The sequence below is a fragment of the Jaculus jaculus genome, chromosome 9, assembly GCF_020740685.1.
Source record: "Jaculus jaculus isolate mJacJac1 chromosome 9, mJacJac1.mat.Y.cur, whole genome shotgun sequence".
Taxonomy (NCBI): Eukaryota; Metazoa; Chordata; class Mammalia; order Rodentia; family Dipodidae; genus Jaculus; species Jaculus jaculus.
The window spans coordinates 8,620,359-8,636,680 of NC_059110.1; the positions used below are offsets into that span (position 1 = coordinate 8,620,359).

Consider the following 16,322-nt stretch of genomic DNA (forward strand, 5'->3'; position numbering starts at 1 on the left):
CAGTGGTCAGGGCTTTAATTTCATAACAATCTCTCTTGTGTCTGCTTGGGGAACATAAAGAATGCTAACTGGATATAATATGTAGAGTATTTGAAAAATACTGAAGTTATACCAAAAAATCCATTTGTAAAACCTAAGAACATTAACATTCACTGACCACTGACTCATAGTCCCTTCCCCAGTCAGTTCTGGGGAAAATGGCAAGATGGGGAGGGAGGGGGGAGGAAGGAGTCGTTTCCCATCCCAAGGCCACTGGGACAGTTTGGATTTTAACAGATTTATCTAACACTTCACCACCTGTAATACTGAAGGAAAACAAGGGAATGTAATTCTTTTCTGCTGCCTTTAGATCCCAGGTTATATCTTTTCTCTCTTGATTCCTTTACTTGTAGCGTGAAGAAGATAAAGGTGTTTGACCCCAGTCCACCTCACAGAGGGCACAGTGAGTATCAATGAGTACAGTAAGGTCTGTAACGGCCTATGAAAAAATGCTGCAGCCCTATCTGCAGTGCTGTCCAACTTGACAGAAAATTCAGGACCCTGAGGAATGGGAGGATGGAGGATTGAGCTGATTAAGCTGTGAGCTAGGACCATCGGCCTGACTGCTATGGAGAAGGGATTACAGTGGGGAGGCCAGAGAGGGGACGAACTAGAGAGGCCACAGCTTTCAAAGGCACAAGGTTAAGGTGTATACATGGTAAATTCCCGCTCTGCTTAAGTAATGGAAAAAGGCAAACCATGGCAGAAATGTTGGAAGTTCATAATTTTATGTGCATCTTTAATGAGCTTCAGATGAAAAATTAAAGCGGTCACATTACTGGAGCAGCTGGACAGCTATATGGAAAAAATAAATGTTTACTTTTAATTTATACCATCCACAAAATTTGTTCTGGATATAAAGCTGATGCAAGATTTAATGTGAAAGCTAAAACTCCAGAGCTCTGAAGGAGAATAGCAGATCTCCTTCACAGGCTTAGGGTAGACAAAGATTTCCTCAACAGGACACAAAGGAATGGATGAGGAAAAGCCTTCATTCACTAAACCATCCAGCAGTCACAAAGATGCTGAAAGACTCCTGCCTAGATCACATAAGCAAGTCTTACAACTTAGAGAAAACAACCCAATAAAAAATGGGTAAAAGGCCAGGTGTGTGCCACATGCCTTTAATCCCAGCACTTGGGAGGCAGAGGTAAGAGGATCACTAAGCGTTCAAGGCCAGCCTGAGAATACATGGTGAATTCTAGGCCAATGTGGGTTAGAGTGAGATGCTACCATGAACCCCCCCGCCCAAACCAAAGGATAAAGACTGAATGAACACATCACAAAAGGAGATACTAAGTAGACAGCTGGTAAACATGTGAGAAGGTGCTGGGCAACATCAGCCCTTGAAGACACCAGAATTCAACTAAATAGGAGCCACCACACACCCACCATGATCAGACAACTTTGTAAGTGACGAAGAACTCCAGGTGAGTGGAAGCAGTGGGGGTTCTCACTCACAGCGTGGAGGGTTTACTTTGGTGCAGCCGCCTTGAAAGCAGCTCTCACTGAAGTTTACCATATGTGTCATCCATGGCCCTGTAACTCCCTTTACAGTATATATCCAAGAGAAATGACTGTAGGTATTTACAAAGACTTGCATATAACATTTATAGTGAATTTACTCAACATAATCCCAAACTGGAGACTATTAACTATCCATTGCTTGGAAACAGCATAACCACACAGCAGCATTAAGTGGTACAATGAACAGTTCCACAGAGGAATAAAGAAAAACAAGCTACTGACACACATGATAATGTGACAAAATCTCAAACTCATGTGCAGCCACAAAAGCAAGATAAAATATATATTGCTTAATTTTATTCAAAAACATATATTGTTTAATTTTGTCGTGTATGAAAACAAGCAAAAACTAATCTGTAACAACATAAAGTTATATGAATGCAAGAATTCTGAACTGAGTGGGGAGAGAATGATACGTCAACTGCCCAATGAGCTACTGTTTTAATAAGAGTCAAGCATTTGGGCATGCCTATAGCTGTATGCAAATTCTCCCTTAAAAGTGCATGGCATTACAAAGATGTAAACCAGCCAGGGTTTTGGTGAGGATCTGTCTAACCACTGATGTCCACCAATAAGGGAACTTTTACGTGTGTCCAAAGTCATGTAGCCATGTTGGCAACAGAGTAGGAAGGCTCACCTGTGATGACGTAAGTCCTCCTGCTTCCCTCTCAGCTTCCTGACTTCAGACAAGCCTTAAGTTTTCTTTTTTTTAGCTCATTGTTACTTTCCCAATTATAGCATTATAGGAATTTAATGTGGCTTTTTTTCCCCCAATATATTACATGTACGACAAAACCTTTCTCTTTCTTTTCCTAAGCTGGAAAGCCTCCCTTGGCCACCCACCATCATTGCTGATCCCCCGAAAGGTCCTAGGGCTTCGCATGAGGAAAAGCTTTAATTATTCCAGTAGTAAATTCCAGAGCAGGTGATGTGAAAACAAAGAGGGGAGTCTGGTCTTGCTGCTGTATGAGTATCAGATTCCTCTTCTCTCTCTCTCTTTTTAATACAACAAAGTTAATGTGAGCAAGAACAGGTTCTGAGCCGGGCGTGGTGGCGCATGCCTTTAATCCCAGCACCTGGGAGGCAGAGGTAGGAGGATTGCCAAGAGTTCAAGGCCAGCCTGAGACTACATAGTGAATTTCAGGTCAGCCTGAGCTAAAGTGAGACCCTACCTTGGAAAACCAAAACCAAAACCAAAACCAAAAAAAAAAAAAAAAAGAACAGGTTCTGGAACTGGCGGCATTCTGGACTCATGGACTGTCACAGGAGCAGACACGACCATGTCTGCTAAAGGCACAAAATGGGGACGCACCTTGAAGACTAAGATTACCTTGGGAGTTTGGGTGGTTTGCTAGCTCTGGAAATTTTGGGAGACTTCTTAGCAGCCCAGTCATCACTCAGTTCAACGTCACTGGAGTCTGAGCAGTTGCAGCTGTCGATCACAGTAGAAATCAAGCTGTTCCCATAGATCTCATCTGTAAGACACCAACCAGCAACTTTAAGGGAAGCTAATCAGTTAGATCCTTACAACAATCACTGCTATAAAGGACAGACTGACTCTAGTGGCCGCCTTTTTAGGTTTACAGGCTGAAAAGGAGTAGTTTGTCACTGATTTTCCATTTACATCTTTATGCTATTTTCTAAGAAGTGGGCAACTTCTGTAATCAAACTGATGTGATTGATGTTTGAGTACCGTAGGCATGTGCAAAACTGTGCATTGCACTGAAGCTAAACCCTCATGTCTTCACACTGTAGTACTTTATGACAACAGTGTTTCCTGAGAACCTGGCTGAAGTTTGCTGACAGGCTCCCTGGAACCTGCTTCTGACCTGGGAAGTCCCTGACTGGTCCAGGCTTACTGGGATTACAGCCCTGATGGAGCTGGTCCATGTCAAGTCCATCAGCAGTTTTGTCTGGAATTGTCACAGGCTAGCTGTGGGGCCTGGTGGTCCTACTTGGTGCAATTACTTGCCTAACAGGGTAATGAGGGGAAGACCCTGCACAATGGAGACTTTCAGCGGTAGCTTGAATGCTCTGAGTATGGAATCTGAGAAAGACTCTGTTCTAGATTATGTAACTGCTAACTGGCCATGAGGAGGAAGACTATGATCAAGGCATAAGATAAGACGACATACAGAGAGTGAGCCAATCACAAACCTGCAGGAGACAAGCTCATCCTCCTGAATTCTCTTCCGGCTGCTCTTTCCCCACCACTCTCTCTCCATCCTTCACTGCTCACTCCCGCACCCTTGCCCCTGCACCTGTCATCACTATAAGCACTCCAGTCTTCAAAATTACTTTGCATTGCTCACTAAAATTTTATTCCCCTAAAGACTCAAAAGCCTTACCAGGTAATAAAAATAGCTGAATCACTCAATCTGAATGGAAAGATTCAGAGATTGAGTAATTCCATTTAAAAAAGAGATGGGGGCTGGAGAGATGGCTTAGCGGTTCAGCGCTTGCCTGTGAAGCCTAAGGACCCTGGTTCGAGGCTCGGTTCCCCAGGACCCACGTTAGCCAGATGCACAACGGGGCACATGTGTCTGGAGTTTGTTTGCAGAGGCTGGAAGCCCTGGCGCGCCCATTCTCTCTCTCTCCATCTGTCTTTCTCTCTGTGTCTGTCGCTCTCAAATAAATAAAAAATTTAAAAAAGAGATTTTTTTTTTTTTGTTTTTCAAGGTAGTCTTGCTCTAGTCCAGGCTGACCTGGAATTCACTATATATTCTCATGGTGACCTACCTCTGCCTCTTGAGTACTGGGATTAAAGGCATGTGCCACCATGCCCAGCTTAGGGATGTGACGTTTCAAAGGCTGGGTTGATCTGAGCCCATTTTGAAATTTCTTAACATATACATGTGACTCTGTGAACAGGAGTGTCTTCTGAGCTGAAGAGCTGGCTGCTACTTTAAAGGAGGCTACTGTCCAGTGTGTGCCCACTACACCACTCCTATTTCAGCTGCATCATAAGGCACGTGACTCTTTAAAAAAATTACTTATCTATTTCAGACAGCGCACAAGAGAGAGGGAGGGAGGGAGGGAGGAAGGGAGGGAGGGAGGAAGGGAGGGAGGGAGGGAGGGAGAATGGGTGCATCATCAGGGCCTCCAGCCACTGCAAATGAACTCCAGATGCGTGTGTCCCCTTGTGCATCTGGCTTACGTGAGGTCCTTCGGCATTGCAGGAAAATGCCTTAACAGCTAAGCTATCTCTCCAGCCCAAGGCACATGACTCTTGTATGCATCAAGCCCAGTGTTGTATATCTGAGTCTGGTCACATACAAAGGATTAATTCACATGTGCCAAACAGTAATTTGTATGTATCATGTGATTTAGGAGTCACTAGGCCAAAGGAAGTTGATTCAAACACAGGATTCAAACACACAGCATGGGAGCATGCACTGCCCTGAGGGAAACCAGTCACATGCCACTCACTCATCCACCAACATCCTCTCCACATCAACTTGCACTTTCTCTGTTGCTTACGAGTACCTTTTTTTTAAATATTTGTTTATTTTTATTTATTTATTTCAGAACAACACAGAGAGAAAGAGGCAGGTAGCTAGAGAGAGAATGGGTGCACCAGGGCCTCCAGCCACTGCAAACGAACTCCAGATGCGTGCGCCCCCTTGTACATCTGGCTAACATGGGTCCTGGGGAATCGAGCCTCGAACCAGGGTCCTTAGGGTTCACAGGCAAGCACTTAACCGCAAAGCCATCTCCCCAGCCCACAAGTACCTTTTAATTGTCTATTTTTCCAGCTAGTGAACAAACTAGTCAGGGAGAACAGCTGTCTCCTTTGCCTCCTCTGTACCCCCAGGGACTAGAACAATCCTAGGAACTTAATGAAGATTTCCTGAAGGGTGAACAAAGGTCTACGGCCTGGGAGAGAAGGAAGAAGCTGCTCTCAGAGTACATGCCTCAAATCCTGTCTGCATGAAAGAAACACTCTTCTTTGGCGTGTGCCATCACAACTAGAATTTCCCTGGGCAGCCTCCAGGTCCAGGGAAGCCAGGGAGGCACGGGTGTCCCGCACACACGCAGATGTTCTGTGCCACTAGTTCATCATGAACAAATGTCCAAGCTTTGGAAAAAGCTGACTAGGGATTGGTCTTTGGTAACCCAAGGCAACTCCAATGTATGGGCTTCACATCCCAGTTTTGCTAGTTCTGAAGAACATGCTAATTTACTTTGAGGCAACTTTCTAAATATGCAGCCTATAATTGGATATGCCTGTAGAATTTAAAACAACCTTCTCTAATACATACTTTAATGGCTTTTATATATAAGCTGTATCTTAGGCTGGGTGGCTTAAACTATGAAAACTTATTTTCTCATGGTTCCAAAGGCTGTAAGTCCCAGGTGAAGGTGCTGGCATGGCAGGAATCTGCTGCGGCTTCTTCTGGTAGGTGGCCGCTTTCTTGCTCTCATGGCCTTTCCTCAGATCATAAACATGGGGGGAGTGTGCATGAGTGAGTGTGAGAGCGCGCTCTCTCTCTTCTTATTCTTCTAAGGTCACTAAACCTGTAAGATTAAAACCCCATCCTTACGATTTCATTAAACCTTAATTACCACCCCCCGAAAGCTTCATCTCCAAATATAGTCACAATGCAAGGTAGGACTTTAATGCATAAATTTTGGGGAGACAAAATACGGTCCCCTGGGCCCTCCAGGTCAGCCTGAGCTAGAGTGAGACCCTACCTTGAAAAACAAAACAAACAAACAAACAAAAAAAGTTCTCTCTCTTTCATATAACACTGAAAACAGAAACAATCTAGCTAAATCCTTGCCATTTTATAAGTAGGACTGCCTTTTCTTCAGTTCTCAACAGGCTAATACTTATGTGAGAATCAATCACAATTGCCTTAACAACTATATTTCTATCATGAGCTTCAAAACTCTTCCAGCTGCTAACTATTACTTTCTTACTTCCAAGGAGTTTTTCAACCATTAAAATATATATTACTATAGAAGCCACTTCACAGCTCTACAGTCTGCATTAATCAGAAAAACAAAATTATTCAATTTGGAATTGGTTCACCCAATTATAAGGGCTTAGAAGTCCCAAGATTAAGGTGTTTCTCCAATCTGTTCTTCCAAGTTTGCAAATGACTGCCAGAGTTCTTGAAGAGTCCATGGACCCTTTCCTTAATGTCTGTATGTGTGGAGGAGAAGCCCCTCTTTCCCTTTTTTAAAACAAGGTCACCAGGGCTGGAGAGATGGCTTAGTGGTTAAGTGCTTGCCTGTGAAGCCTAAGGACCCCAGTTCCGAGACTCAGTTCTCGCCGGGCGTGGTGGCGCACGCCTTTAATCCCAGCACTCGGGAGGCAGAGGTAGGAGGATCTCCGAGAGTTCGAGGCCACCCTGAGACTACATAGTGAATTCCAGGTCAGCCTGAGCCAGAGTGAGACCCTAACTCGAAAAACCAAAAAAAAAAAAAAAAAAAAAAAAAAAGGCTAGTTCTCCAGGACCCACGTTAGGCAGATGCACAAGGGGGCGCACGTGTCTGGAGTTTGTTTGCAGTGGCTGGAAGCCCTGGCATACCCATTCTCTCTCTCTCTATCTCTCTGCCTCTTTCTGTCTCTATCACTCTCAAATGAACAAAAATGAACAAAAATAAATAAATAAGGTGACCAATCAATTAGGACCCTAGTAATTTTTTTTAAACCTTAATTATCCCTTAAATGCCTTACTCTCAGCTGGGGATGCAGCTCAGTGGCAGACCATTTATGCAGTATGTCCAGGCCCTGGGTTTTATCCCTAGTATCCAGTCCCCCAAAGAGCTGATTAAAATTTTCTTTATGGGCTGGAGAGATGTTTCACTGGTTATGGTGCTTGCTTGCAAAGCCCAAGGACTCCAGGTCTATTCCCCAGGACCCACAGATAGCCAGATACACAAGGTGGCACATGTGTCTGGAGTTTGTTCCTTTTAGTGGCTAGAGGCCCAGGTATGTCCATTCTCTATCTGCTGCTTTCTATTTCTTTTTCTTTTCTTTTTTTTTAACCAGGAAAAGGGATCTACTGTTTAATGCATATCAAGTTTTAGATTGAGACAATTACAAAGCTCTGGAGAAAGATGGTGATGGTTATATAATGAGTATCTCAATGTCACTGAGCTATACACTTATAAATGGCTGAAATGGTAAATTCCATACCATGTATATTTTACCATAGGGAAGGAGTTACCAACACGCACTAGTCCAACAAAGATAAAATAGAAAGAAACAGCATCATCTACAGACAAAAAGGGTTCATGTGATTCCATTCAAATGGAAATAATTCAAAAATTCACTATGGTTATAGTTGTATATGTCTGTGAATACACAGAAAAAAACATTGAATTGTGTATGATACATGAATTATACTTCAATTAAACTTCTAGGAAAAAGTACTTTTAATGGTTTTCAATCTAGAACCATGTTTCTTTGAACAAGCATTACTTGACAAATTGTGGCCCCACACTCCAGTGACATGCTGGGGGAATGAAGAACAAAATTAACTTAAAGATGGTTTAACGGCTGGCAGGAAAGATAAGGAAGGTCTGCGCACCTGGCCACAGCGGTCATCTAGTTACAGAGCAAGAGCAAAGGTGAGATTATAAAACACACTAGAATGAAGTTATCAAAGACCTTTTTTTCTGGTCTACCTCATTCATTAAGCCACTTCTATAGAACAGTTTCTTCATTTCTGCCCCAAGCAGTAGCAGCTACATTCAGGCTTGAAATGGAAGACTTAACTAGTGGAATATCTTGTAGAGAAAGCTATTGGATGTGATCTCTTCTTATACCAGCTTTGGTAAAGGTAGAAAAGGCAGAGTGTATACGTGCAGACTCTGTTCTTCGAAGCTGAAGCCTTCAGAGGGGTGAGCTGAAAAATGCAGTACAAGCTCACAAAAACACTCAGCTCAGCAGTCAATCCAAAGTACCTTCTAGAAAAGCAAATTCATCCACATCTTCTATTGCATTATCCAAATCTCTCCTCTGTAGGGTTTTCCTCTTTCTTTGCTGGGCACAGCAATAGGCATCTTTTGCAATGGTCTCCACGAACAGTTCCGCGGTGCGCGCCAGAATAAAGATGGCTTCCTATCCCGCCAGCGTCACATCAGGGTCCGCCTTCACCAGGGCCTTCACTCGCGCCAGAGGCAGCCTCGAGAGGCGAGCCCCGGACGCATTCGTCGGAGCTTGGGGCTGCAAGGCCACTGCCTCCCCTCCGGAAGCCTCCTCCTCTGGGGCGTCCCGCTTCCAGCCAATGCCACCATCCCCGCCCGGAGCCTGCTGCACGGGGCCGCCGACTGTTGCTTTCTATTTCTTAAGTAAATATTTAAAATTTTTCTTTTTTAAAATTTGTGGATTTTCACTTCAATTTTCTAGGACTCATACTACCTAGTACACAAATAAACACTGGAGATTTCTTTTGAGGCAGGGTCTCATGTGTTACAGGCTGGCCTTAAGTTTGATATGAAGCTGAGGATGACCTTGAACTTTTCTGACCCTCCTGTCTCCACCTCCAAAATTCTGGGATTATAAGCATGTGTCAACTGTGTCATCCAGTTTATGTCATGCTGGGGGCTGGACCCAGGCAACGGTGCATGCTACGTGACAGTCTACCAACTGAGCTACACTTCCAGCTTCACGGTTTAATTTTGAGGAAAATACTTACTGAGTCATTTGGAGAACATTCCCTGCAGTCAATCACAAAATTCAGTGCCATAAAAATCACCTGGGGAACCCACTAAGCTTGCCAGGCCACATTTGAGACCTAATGAGTCAATCTGTAGAGCAAACCTGGGAACTTCCCTTTACACACATCTCTCAGGTGATTTCGGTGGTGACGGGCCATGGAGAAACAATGACGTGGAGCTAGGAAGGGCTAGAAATTCCTTGCTTTTCAAAGTTTTAAGTTATTTCCATCCTCGAAGCTAGTTCATATATACCATTCAGTTGGCAATTAATCATATTGTGCCTTATGACATAGCTTCTATTTTTTTTATTTTTTTGTTTATTTTTATTTATTTGATAGTGACATAGAGAGAAAGAGGCAGATAGGGAGAGAAGAGAGAGAATGGGCATGCCAGGGCCTCCAGCCACTGCAAAGGAACTCCAGACGCTTGCGCCCTCTTGTGCATCTGGCTAACATGGGACCTGGGGAATCGAGCCTCAAACCAGGCTTAGGCTTCACAGGCAAGCGTTTAACCACTAAGCCATCTCTCCAGCCCCATAGCTTCTATTTTTGTAGTGAGATGGTTTGAATCTTGGCTTTCTTGCTGAACTTTCTAAACCCTCAAATTCTCTTGTATGCCAGCAGGGTGGGCATGCTGGTACTGCTTAACCGTTCCAGGAGAACAAGTACCACATAAAGTAGGCATTGACTAAATGTTTATGACTTTGCTTTATTTTGTGACTTTAAAAAATAATTTTACTTATTGCAGAAAGAAAGACACAGAGATAGAGACATAATGGATGTTCCAGGGCCTCTAGCCACTGCAAACAACTCCAGATGCATGCACCACTTTGTGCATCTGGCTTTATGTAGGTACTGGAGAACCAAACCCAGGTTGTTATAGGCTTTGTGCAGGCAAGTGGCTTAACTGCAGAGCCATCTTTCCAGATCATTTTGCAACTTTTAAATCTTGAAATTATAAAAATCATGAAGATAAACAACTCATTCTCCAACAGACTGAAATGACTGAATGTTTGCTGTGAGCTTGTGAACATCCAGGCATTCCAGGCAGGCAGCAGGTCAGACTTCCAGCACGTGTGGCTTGGGAGGCGGCAGCTGCAGCGGTCACAGCGCCTCATCCCTCCTGCCCTCTCTGCAGAGATTAGGCAACGGAGGGAGGATGGGGGAAGCAGAAGCTCCTCACTGATTCAGTTTCAGCCTAGGCTGTACACAGCTGTACCCAGGGAAGGGCCCTTGGAGGCCCGATTGCAGCGAGAGCCGTGTATAGGCCATGCGCACTGCAGACCTGGCCCTCCCCTCTCCAGCCAGTGAGTTTTCCTTCTCCTAAGTCAATGTTCCTTATTTTCCTTTCTGTCTTTCCCTCCTTTCTGCCTCTGCACCACAGTCCCAAATTCTTCCACTTGTTCTTTTTATACTTGGTATTGGTTTGTCTGTCACGTGAGTCAAAAATAAAATGGTGAACATCTAGTTGATTTTTTCAAATACACAAATGTGTGTGTGTGTGTGTGTGTGTGTGCGCGCGCGCACATGCGCATGTATACATGTGTGTATAGAGGCCAGAGGACAACCTTGGGCATTTCTTCCCTCAGGTGCTGTCCACTTCTCTTTTGAGATAAGGTCTTTAATGGGTCTGGAGCTCCTAGACTGGCTGGTCAGGGGGCTCCAGGGATCTGCCTGACTCTACTTTCCCAGCACAGATTATAAATGAAGCGACCACAACCAACTTTTTGATATTGGTTCTGAGGACTGAACTCAGGCCCTCATGTTTGCAAGGCAAGCCCTTTACCCACTAAGCCATCTCTCCAGTGCCAAGTTGTTTTTTTTTTTTAATTAATTTATTTATTTGAGAGAGAGAAGGGTGGGGGGAGAGAATGGACATGCCAGGGCCTTCAGCCACTGCAAGTGAACTCTAGATGCATGCACCCCCTTGTGCATCTGGCTAACATTGGTCCTGGAGAATCAAAGCAGGGTCCTTTGGCTTTGCAGGCAAGTGCCTTAACCACTAAGCCATCTCTCCAGCCCCAGCCCCAAGTTTTTAAAAGTGGAGGTCTACTACTTTGTGTGTATATGCATAACATGTAAGGTATAGTGTGTGTATATGTTGCATGCATGTGTCTGCAGACATGAGTGCTGCATGTGTACATAAGTAAGTACGTAAGAGCCAGAGGAGAATGCCTAGTCTTCTCTATCGCTCATCTATGTGTTTCCTTGAGAAGGACTCTCTCAGTAAACATGGAGCTGCTATTATTTTTTGGTTATTATTTATTATTTTTTGGCTGACTAGAGAGAGGGTCCCAATTATTCTCTGGTTTCTGCTCCCCACAAGACAGGGGTTACAAGCATGTATGGCCATGTCTAGCTGTTTACATGGGTGCTGAAGACACAAACCTAGGGAGCATCAGGCCCTGATGCTTGCACAGCAAGTGCTCATATCTGCTAAGCCATCTCCCCAGACCTGGAATTTACTGCTGTTGATTTTTTAAAATTTTATTTATTTTTGTTTATTTGAAAGCAACAGAGAGAGAAAGAGAAAGAGAGGGAGGGAGAGGGAGAGAATGGGCACACCAGGACCTCCAGCCACTGCAAACGAACTCCAGATGCATGTGCCACCTTGTGCATCTGGCTTACGTGGGTCCTGGGGAATCGAGTCTCGAACTGGGGTCCTTAGACTTCACAGGCAAGCATTTAAATAAGCTATCTCTCCAGCCTTGCTGTTGATTTTATATGGAACACTGGAAGCAGAGTGACTAGTGCCTGCTGGACACAGGTGGATGGACTAGTGAGAGTGAGGTTGAACAAATCCACTGCTTTAAGAATCAGACTCTGGTCACATGAGTTGGAGTAGCTTCAGAGACACAATGAGGGACACACAGGCCAGTATACTCAGCAGGAGAATGAACCGGCACAAGGAAGAGTATAAAGAAAACACCCACTCTAACCAATGTCTCCTCAAGGCCAGATGATTACAAGGCACTACGGAGGACAAAGTGACTCAGTTCCTTCCTGCCAGGCCCCCAGGATTCATCAGGGCAAGCAGAATTCCTGAGCAGGACACCATGACAACCAAATGGACACCTACTTAGTGCTGTTCCTTCTATGGCAGGCCATGGGGAGGGTTCCCAGGAGATAGCAGGTGTATGAGCTGCAGATATTAATAGACATGGGGCGCACACTAATGGCACAAAACCCCCACCAACCCTTCCTGTGGGGATCTTCAGTCTAGGATCCCAGAGAGGCATCTTTCAACATGTCTGAGCAATGAGAGTGAAGGGAATTTCTAGAAGGACAGAATGATTCTTCATGTTAAAACCTTATGGACCAGGAGGAAATGTTCACTGAGAGGTAAAAAACAGTTAATAGTGGATCAGTGGAACAGAGGAGGAGACTGAGGAGGAGCCTAAAGGTTTCAACACTTCGATTCTATCATCCACTGAGGAGGGCGGGCAGGAATGCATCTCAACATTACACCAGGCACTCACTGAACACTTGACTGGGGACTGTGAGAGGCCCTGAGGGGTCAGAGGCCCATGCTGGCTTTCCCTGGCCTAGGAGCTGATAGTTCCTCACTTGATACCATATGGAATGTCACAAAAAACATGCCAACAAGGACACTGGGCAATCGCGTGCTGTGGTGGGACTTTGGAAAGAGCTTCTGGGATGCTTCACATGAGCCAGCGCAGAGAGGTCCTCTTTGCATGGTGAAGGAGGGACAGTCCACCATCACATGAGATCATGGTCTCGGGCCCTGCAGCAAGGGGCTCACCTGACTTGCTGTCTGTCCGAGGGTCCATGATGACAAACTCTGGCCGCAGCTTGCTGATGCGCCGCCCTTTGAGGATGGGCACAAGCCCACCTAGGTACTCCAGGTACAGAGTGTAGCATGGGCCACCCACCTCAGGATCATCCTCCGTGCGCTTCATGGTGCAGTGCAGCCGTTCATTGCCTGCCGAGGGGTAGCTGACAAAGTCTCGCATGTTGTTGGGATCTGGAATTGGGGGCTAGAGGCAGGACACAGGCAGAAAAGGCAAAGCTGGTACTCCAGAGAGAGAAAGTGGGCACAAGGCCCTCTGACAGAGCCCAGGCTGTTATGTAGGCAGTGGTGAATTGTGGTGTAGAACAGTGATTCAGAACTGTGGAGGCCTTTCAACAATACCCAAACTAGGATTTCACTTCTGACAATTAAATTACAACCTCTGAGGATAACTCTGGTGTATCAGGAACAAAGTAGCCAACAAATCAATGTAATCTACAGACAGAATATAGCAAAGGTCCAACGGTGTGGAGGGCCTGGGGTTAGTGGCAGCCCACATGTGAGCAGCCACTGGGAGGTCTATTCCACATGTTCCCTCTACAGATAGACAGTCAATGGAGTTACAATTAGTATAAGAGATGGCTGGCTGATAGCTGGACTACCTAGAATTACAACAGCAGGTCTAAGACTTGGTCTGAGTCTAACTGTGACTAGCCTATCCAGCTGTGTACAAGTTACTTCCCTTCTGAACCAAATGAGGACAATGTCAACATCTGCCAGGAGGCAAAGATGGAACAAAACAGGCTTTCAGAAAGAACTTGGTGCAATGTGTAGTTCATAGGAAGTGCTAAATCAATGCTCACTCCTTCGATCATCAGGGTAACAGAAATGAAGCTGGTCATGGGAAAGATAAGGTCCACCACACAAAACGAATCTTACTTCAGCGCTAACAGGAGCACTAGGGCAGGCAGTAGGTAGGTAAGCACATGGAAGGCCTCCGCAGAGCTGCATGTGGCCACCAGTGGAGAGGCAGAAGCGTCCCTGTTCACTTGCCCTGACAGCCTCCACCATGTGTCCTGACTCTTTGGCAGACAGGCAAGGAAGGCTTTACCTTGATGGTGGGGATGAAGGCAGTGGAGAGGTAGGAGCAGAGGCGAGGAGGCAGGGTCAGCTTGCTCACATCCTTGTCTTCTCGCAGCGTGCTGGCAATGGCCTGCTGGCACAACAGCTGCAGGCTGGATACTCGGTGCTCTACACGAACCACATATAAGGCCGGTCCTGAGGCCATGAGCAGCCGTGAGTCTCGGTGGCCCCAGCAGATGGAGATGATGGGGCGCTGTCAAGAAGGGAAGGGAAGACAATGAAGGTTTTGCTCTTCTGGACAGCAAAGGAAGATAATGTCCACTAGTCTCAAAAAAACCTCTTTTTTAAAATATGGTTTTGAGCATATTAGTTTTTAAAGCACTATGGTGCTACATGACAGCATTTCTACTAATAGGGGCAATTACCCCAGGGCACAGTCACCAATATTCCTTCCTATAGTGCTGGTTATTTGGCTCCTCACATTACCCAGTGGTAATTTCTATGGCTTGGGAGGTGGTAAAGTGGTAAACCAGATGGTCTCTTCCTTCTCTCCCAACAGGCAGTCTTTCAGAGTCAATTCAACACTGGGGTGGCCAGCCATGAGACCTGGGACTAGTCAACAGCTAGAAGCCTCTCACTTTCCTCCAGTCACATGGGAGTACTGTGCAGACAGAAGAAGATAGCACCACAGCACTTCTGGGACCCAGTGTGGCTACAACCCAGGTGTTGGCCCTTGCCTTTCTCAGCCATCCTTCATGTGATGGGCCAGGAAAGGCAACTATAGAACTCTCTGGAAAGTTGGACCCTGGAAAGGTGGACCCACAAGGAGGTTATGGCCAACATTTCCTTTGGAAAAGCAAGCTGGAGTCAAGGTATGCATGTATATATTAGAAACTTCTAGTTCTGAAGTAAACCTTGAACTCAAGAGTGACATCTAAACAAGATCAGCCAAGCAAGGAAGGTGGTAAGTGCTGTGATGAGGAAACAGCAAGAGATTTGTTCGTTCTGGTCCAGACAGATGGAACATTCATTTAATGAGGTCTCCAGGGGCTTCGGAGATCACAAAGTGAGGATGCCAGATCTTTTAAATGAATGACAGATAGGAACAGCATCTTCACAACATTTTTGTATCAAACATCAAGATAAAAGGAACGCAGGAAGGCAATTCCTTAAAATAGCCTCCAGGGTCAGCTTAATCCTGATTTCCACCTGAAAGCAAAAATGCAAGGTTGAAGATAAGTTGTCTTCATTTTTATCCAAGAGGACAGTGAGGCCAGGCTGCTGTAGGTGTAGGGCAATGGCCACAGTTCTACCAAGGAAGACCATGCATCTGCTAGCTGTAGAGCCAGGAACTGGAGTACGGTGCTTCTAGAGCCCTTCCAAGCTGGGTCTGTACATAAGAAGGTAGACTGTGTAGGAGGAAATTCACAGCAAGGCAGAATCACTGCTGAGAACAGGGCAGACAACACAAAAATTATAAAAAATTATTTGGCATCCACAAACCATGTAATTACATGCTAGGATGGAGGCTCTCCAAGGAACAAAATCCTGCTTAAACGGTCTTGGGTGGGGAGGGAATGCTGGGGGTTGAACTTGCACTTGCTCTGTTCACACACTACCAATGAACAAAATCCCCGGCCATCGTGCTTAGTCTTAAAGACATACCACTGCCTTTTTATCCTGACCCTCTTCTTATATGATATTCCTAATCAAAGCATAGGTCATGAAAATCAGTCTTCAGATGGCACAACCTGAATAGATGGAGCTGTCTGCAGAAATACGTTACTTCTTCCCTCCAAGTTTCTATTCCTTTTTGCTAGATCTGTAGCTCTGACAGCCACACTCACACTCCTTCGGGCCTCGTCCCTCATCATTCTGCTGTTTATTTCAGAACTCTCTGTGCAACAGGTAACTTCATGTTCTACATGAAATTATCCACGGTACTCATCTCTTTTCTTTTACACCAAGAATTCAGACTTTTATCTATTCAAACTGGATAAAAGTACTCAAATAACCACCACCTGTTATAACACAAAGTGAGCATGTCTTTAAAACTCACCCTCTGTCAGTGGCACAGTAAGTGCTCATAGGACTGTCTTTCACAGTCCTCTCAGTTCTCGTACATGGGTGTCATTGTTCCCTTTAACACTTGAGGAAACAGGCCAAGAGAGGTTAGGCAACAGTTCCAGCTAGTAGATGGAGAGTTACAACTCCCAGCTTCTCTCTATCTTACTACAAGTGGCCACCTC

At 45.2% G+C, this 16,322-nt stretch overlaps 1 protein-coding gene and 1 pseudogene across 2 annotated transcripts in view; both read right to left on the bottom strand.

Annotated features, from left to right (window-relative positions):
- Nucleotides 1–16,322, bottom strand: part of Tulp4 (TUB like protein 4) — a 198,858-nt gene that overhangs the window by 17,389 nt on the left and 165,147 nt on the right. For both annotated transcript variants that reach the window (XM_045158536.1, XM_045158535.1), the window contains exons 8-10: nucleotides 14,102–14,326; nucleotides 13,003–13,237; nucleotides 2,897–3,041 (exon numbers count right to left, since the gene is read on the bottom strand). In XM_045158536.1, coding sequence (XP_045014471.1) covers nucleotides 2,897–3,041; nucleotides 13,003–13,237; nucleotides 14,102–14,326 — 605 coding nt within the window. The remainder of the gene's footprint in view (nucleotides 1–2,896; nucleotides 3,042–13,002; nucleotides 13,238–14,101; nucleotides 14,327–16,322) is intronic.
- Nucleotides 8,294–8,817, bottom strand: LOC105944730 (annotated as a pseudogene).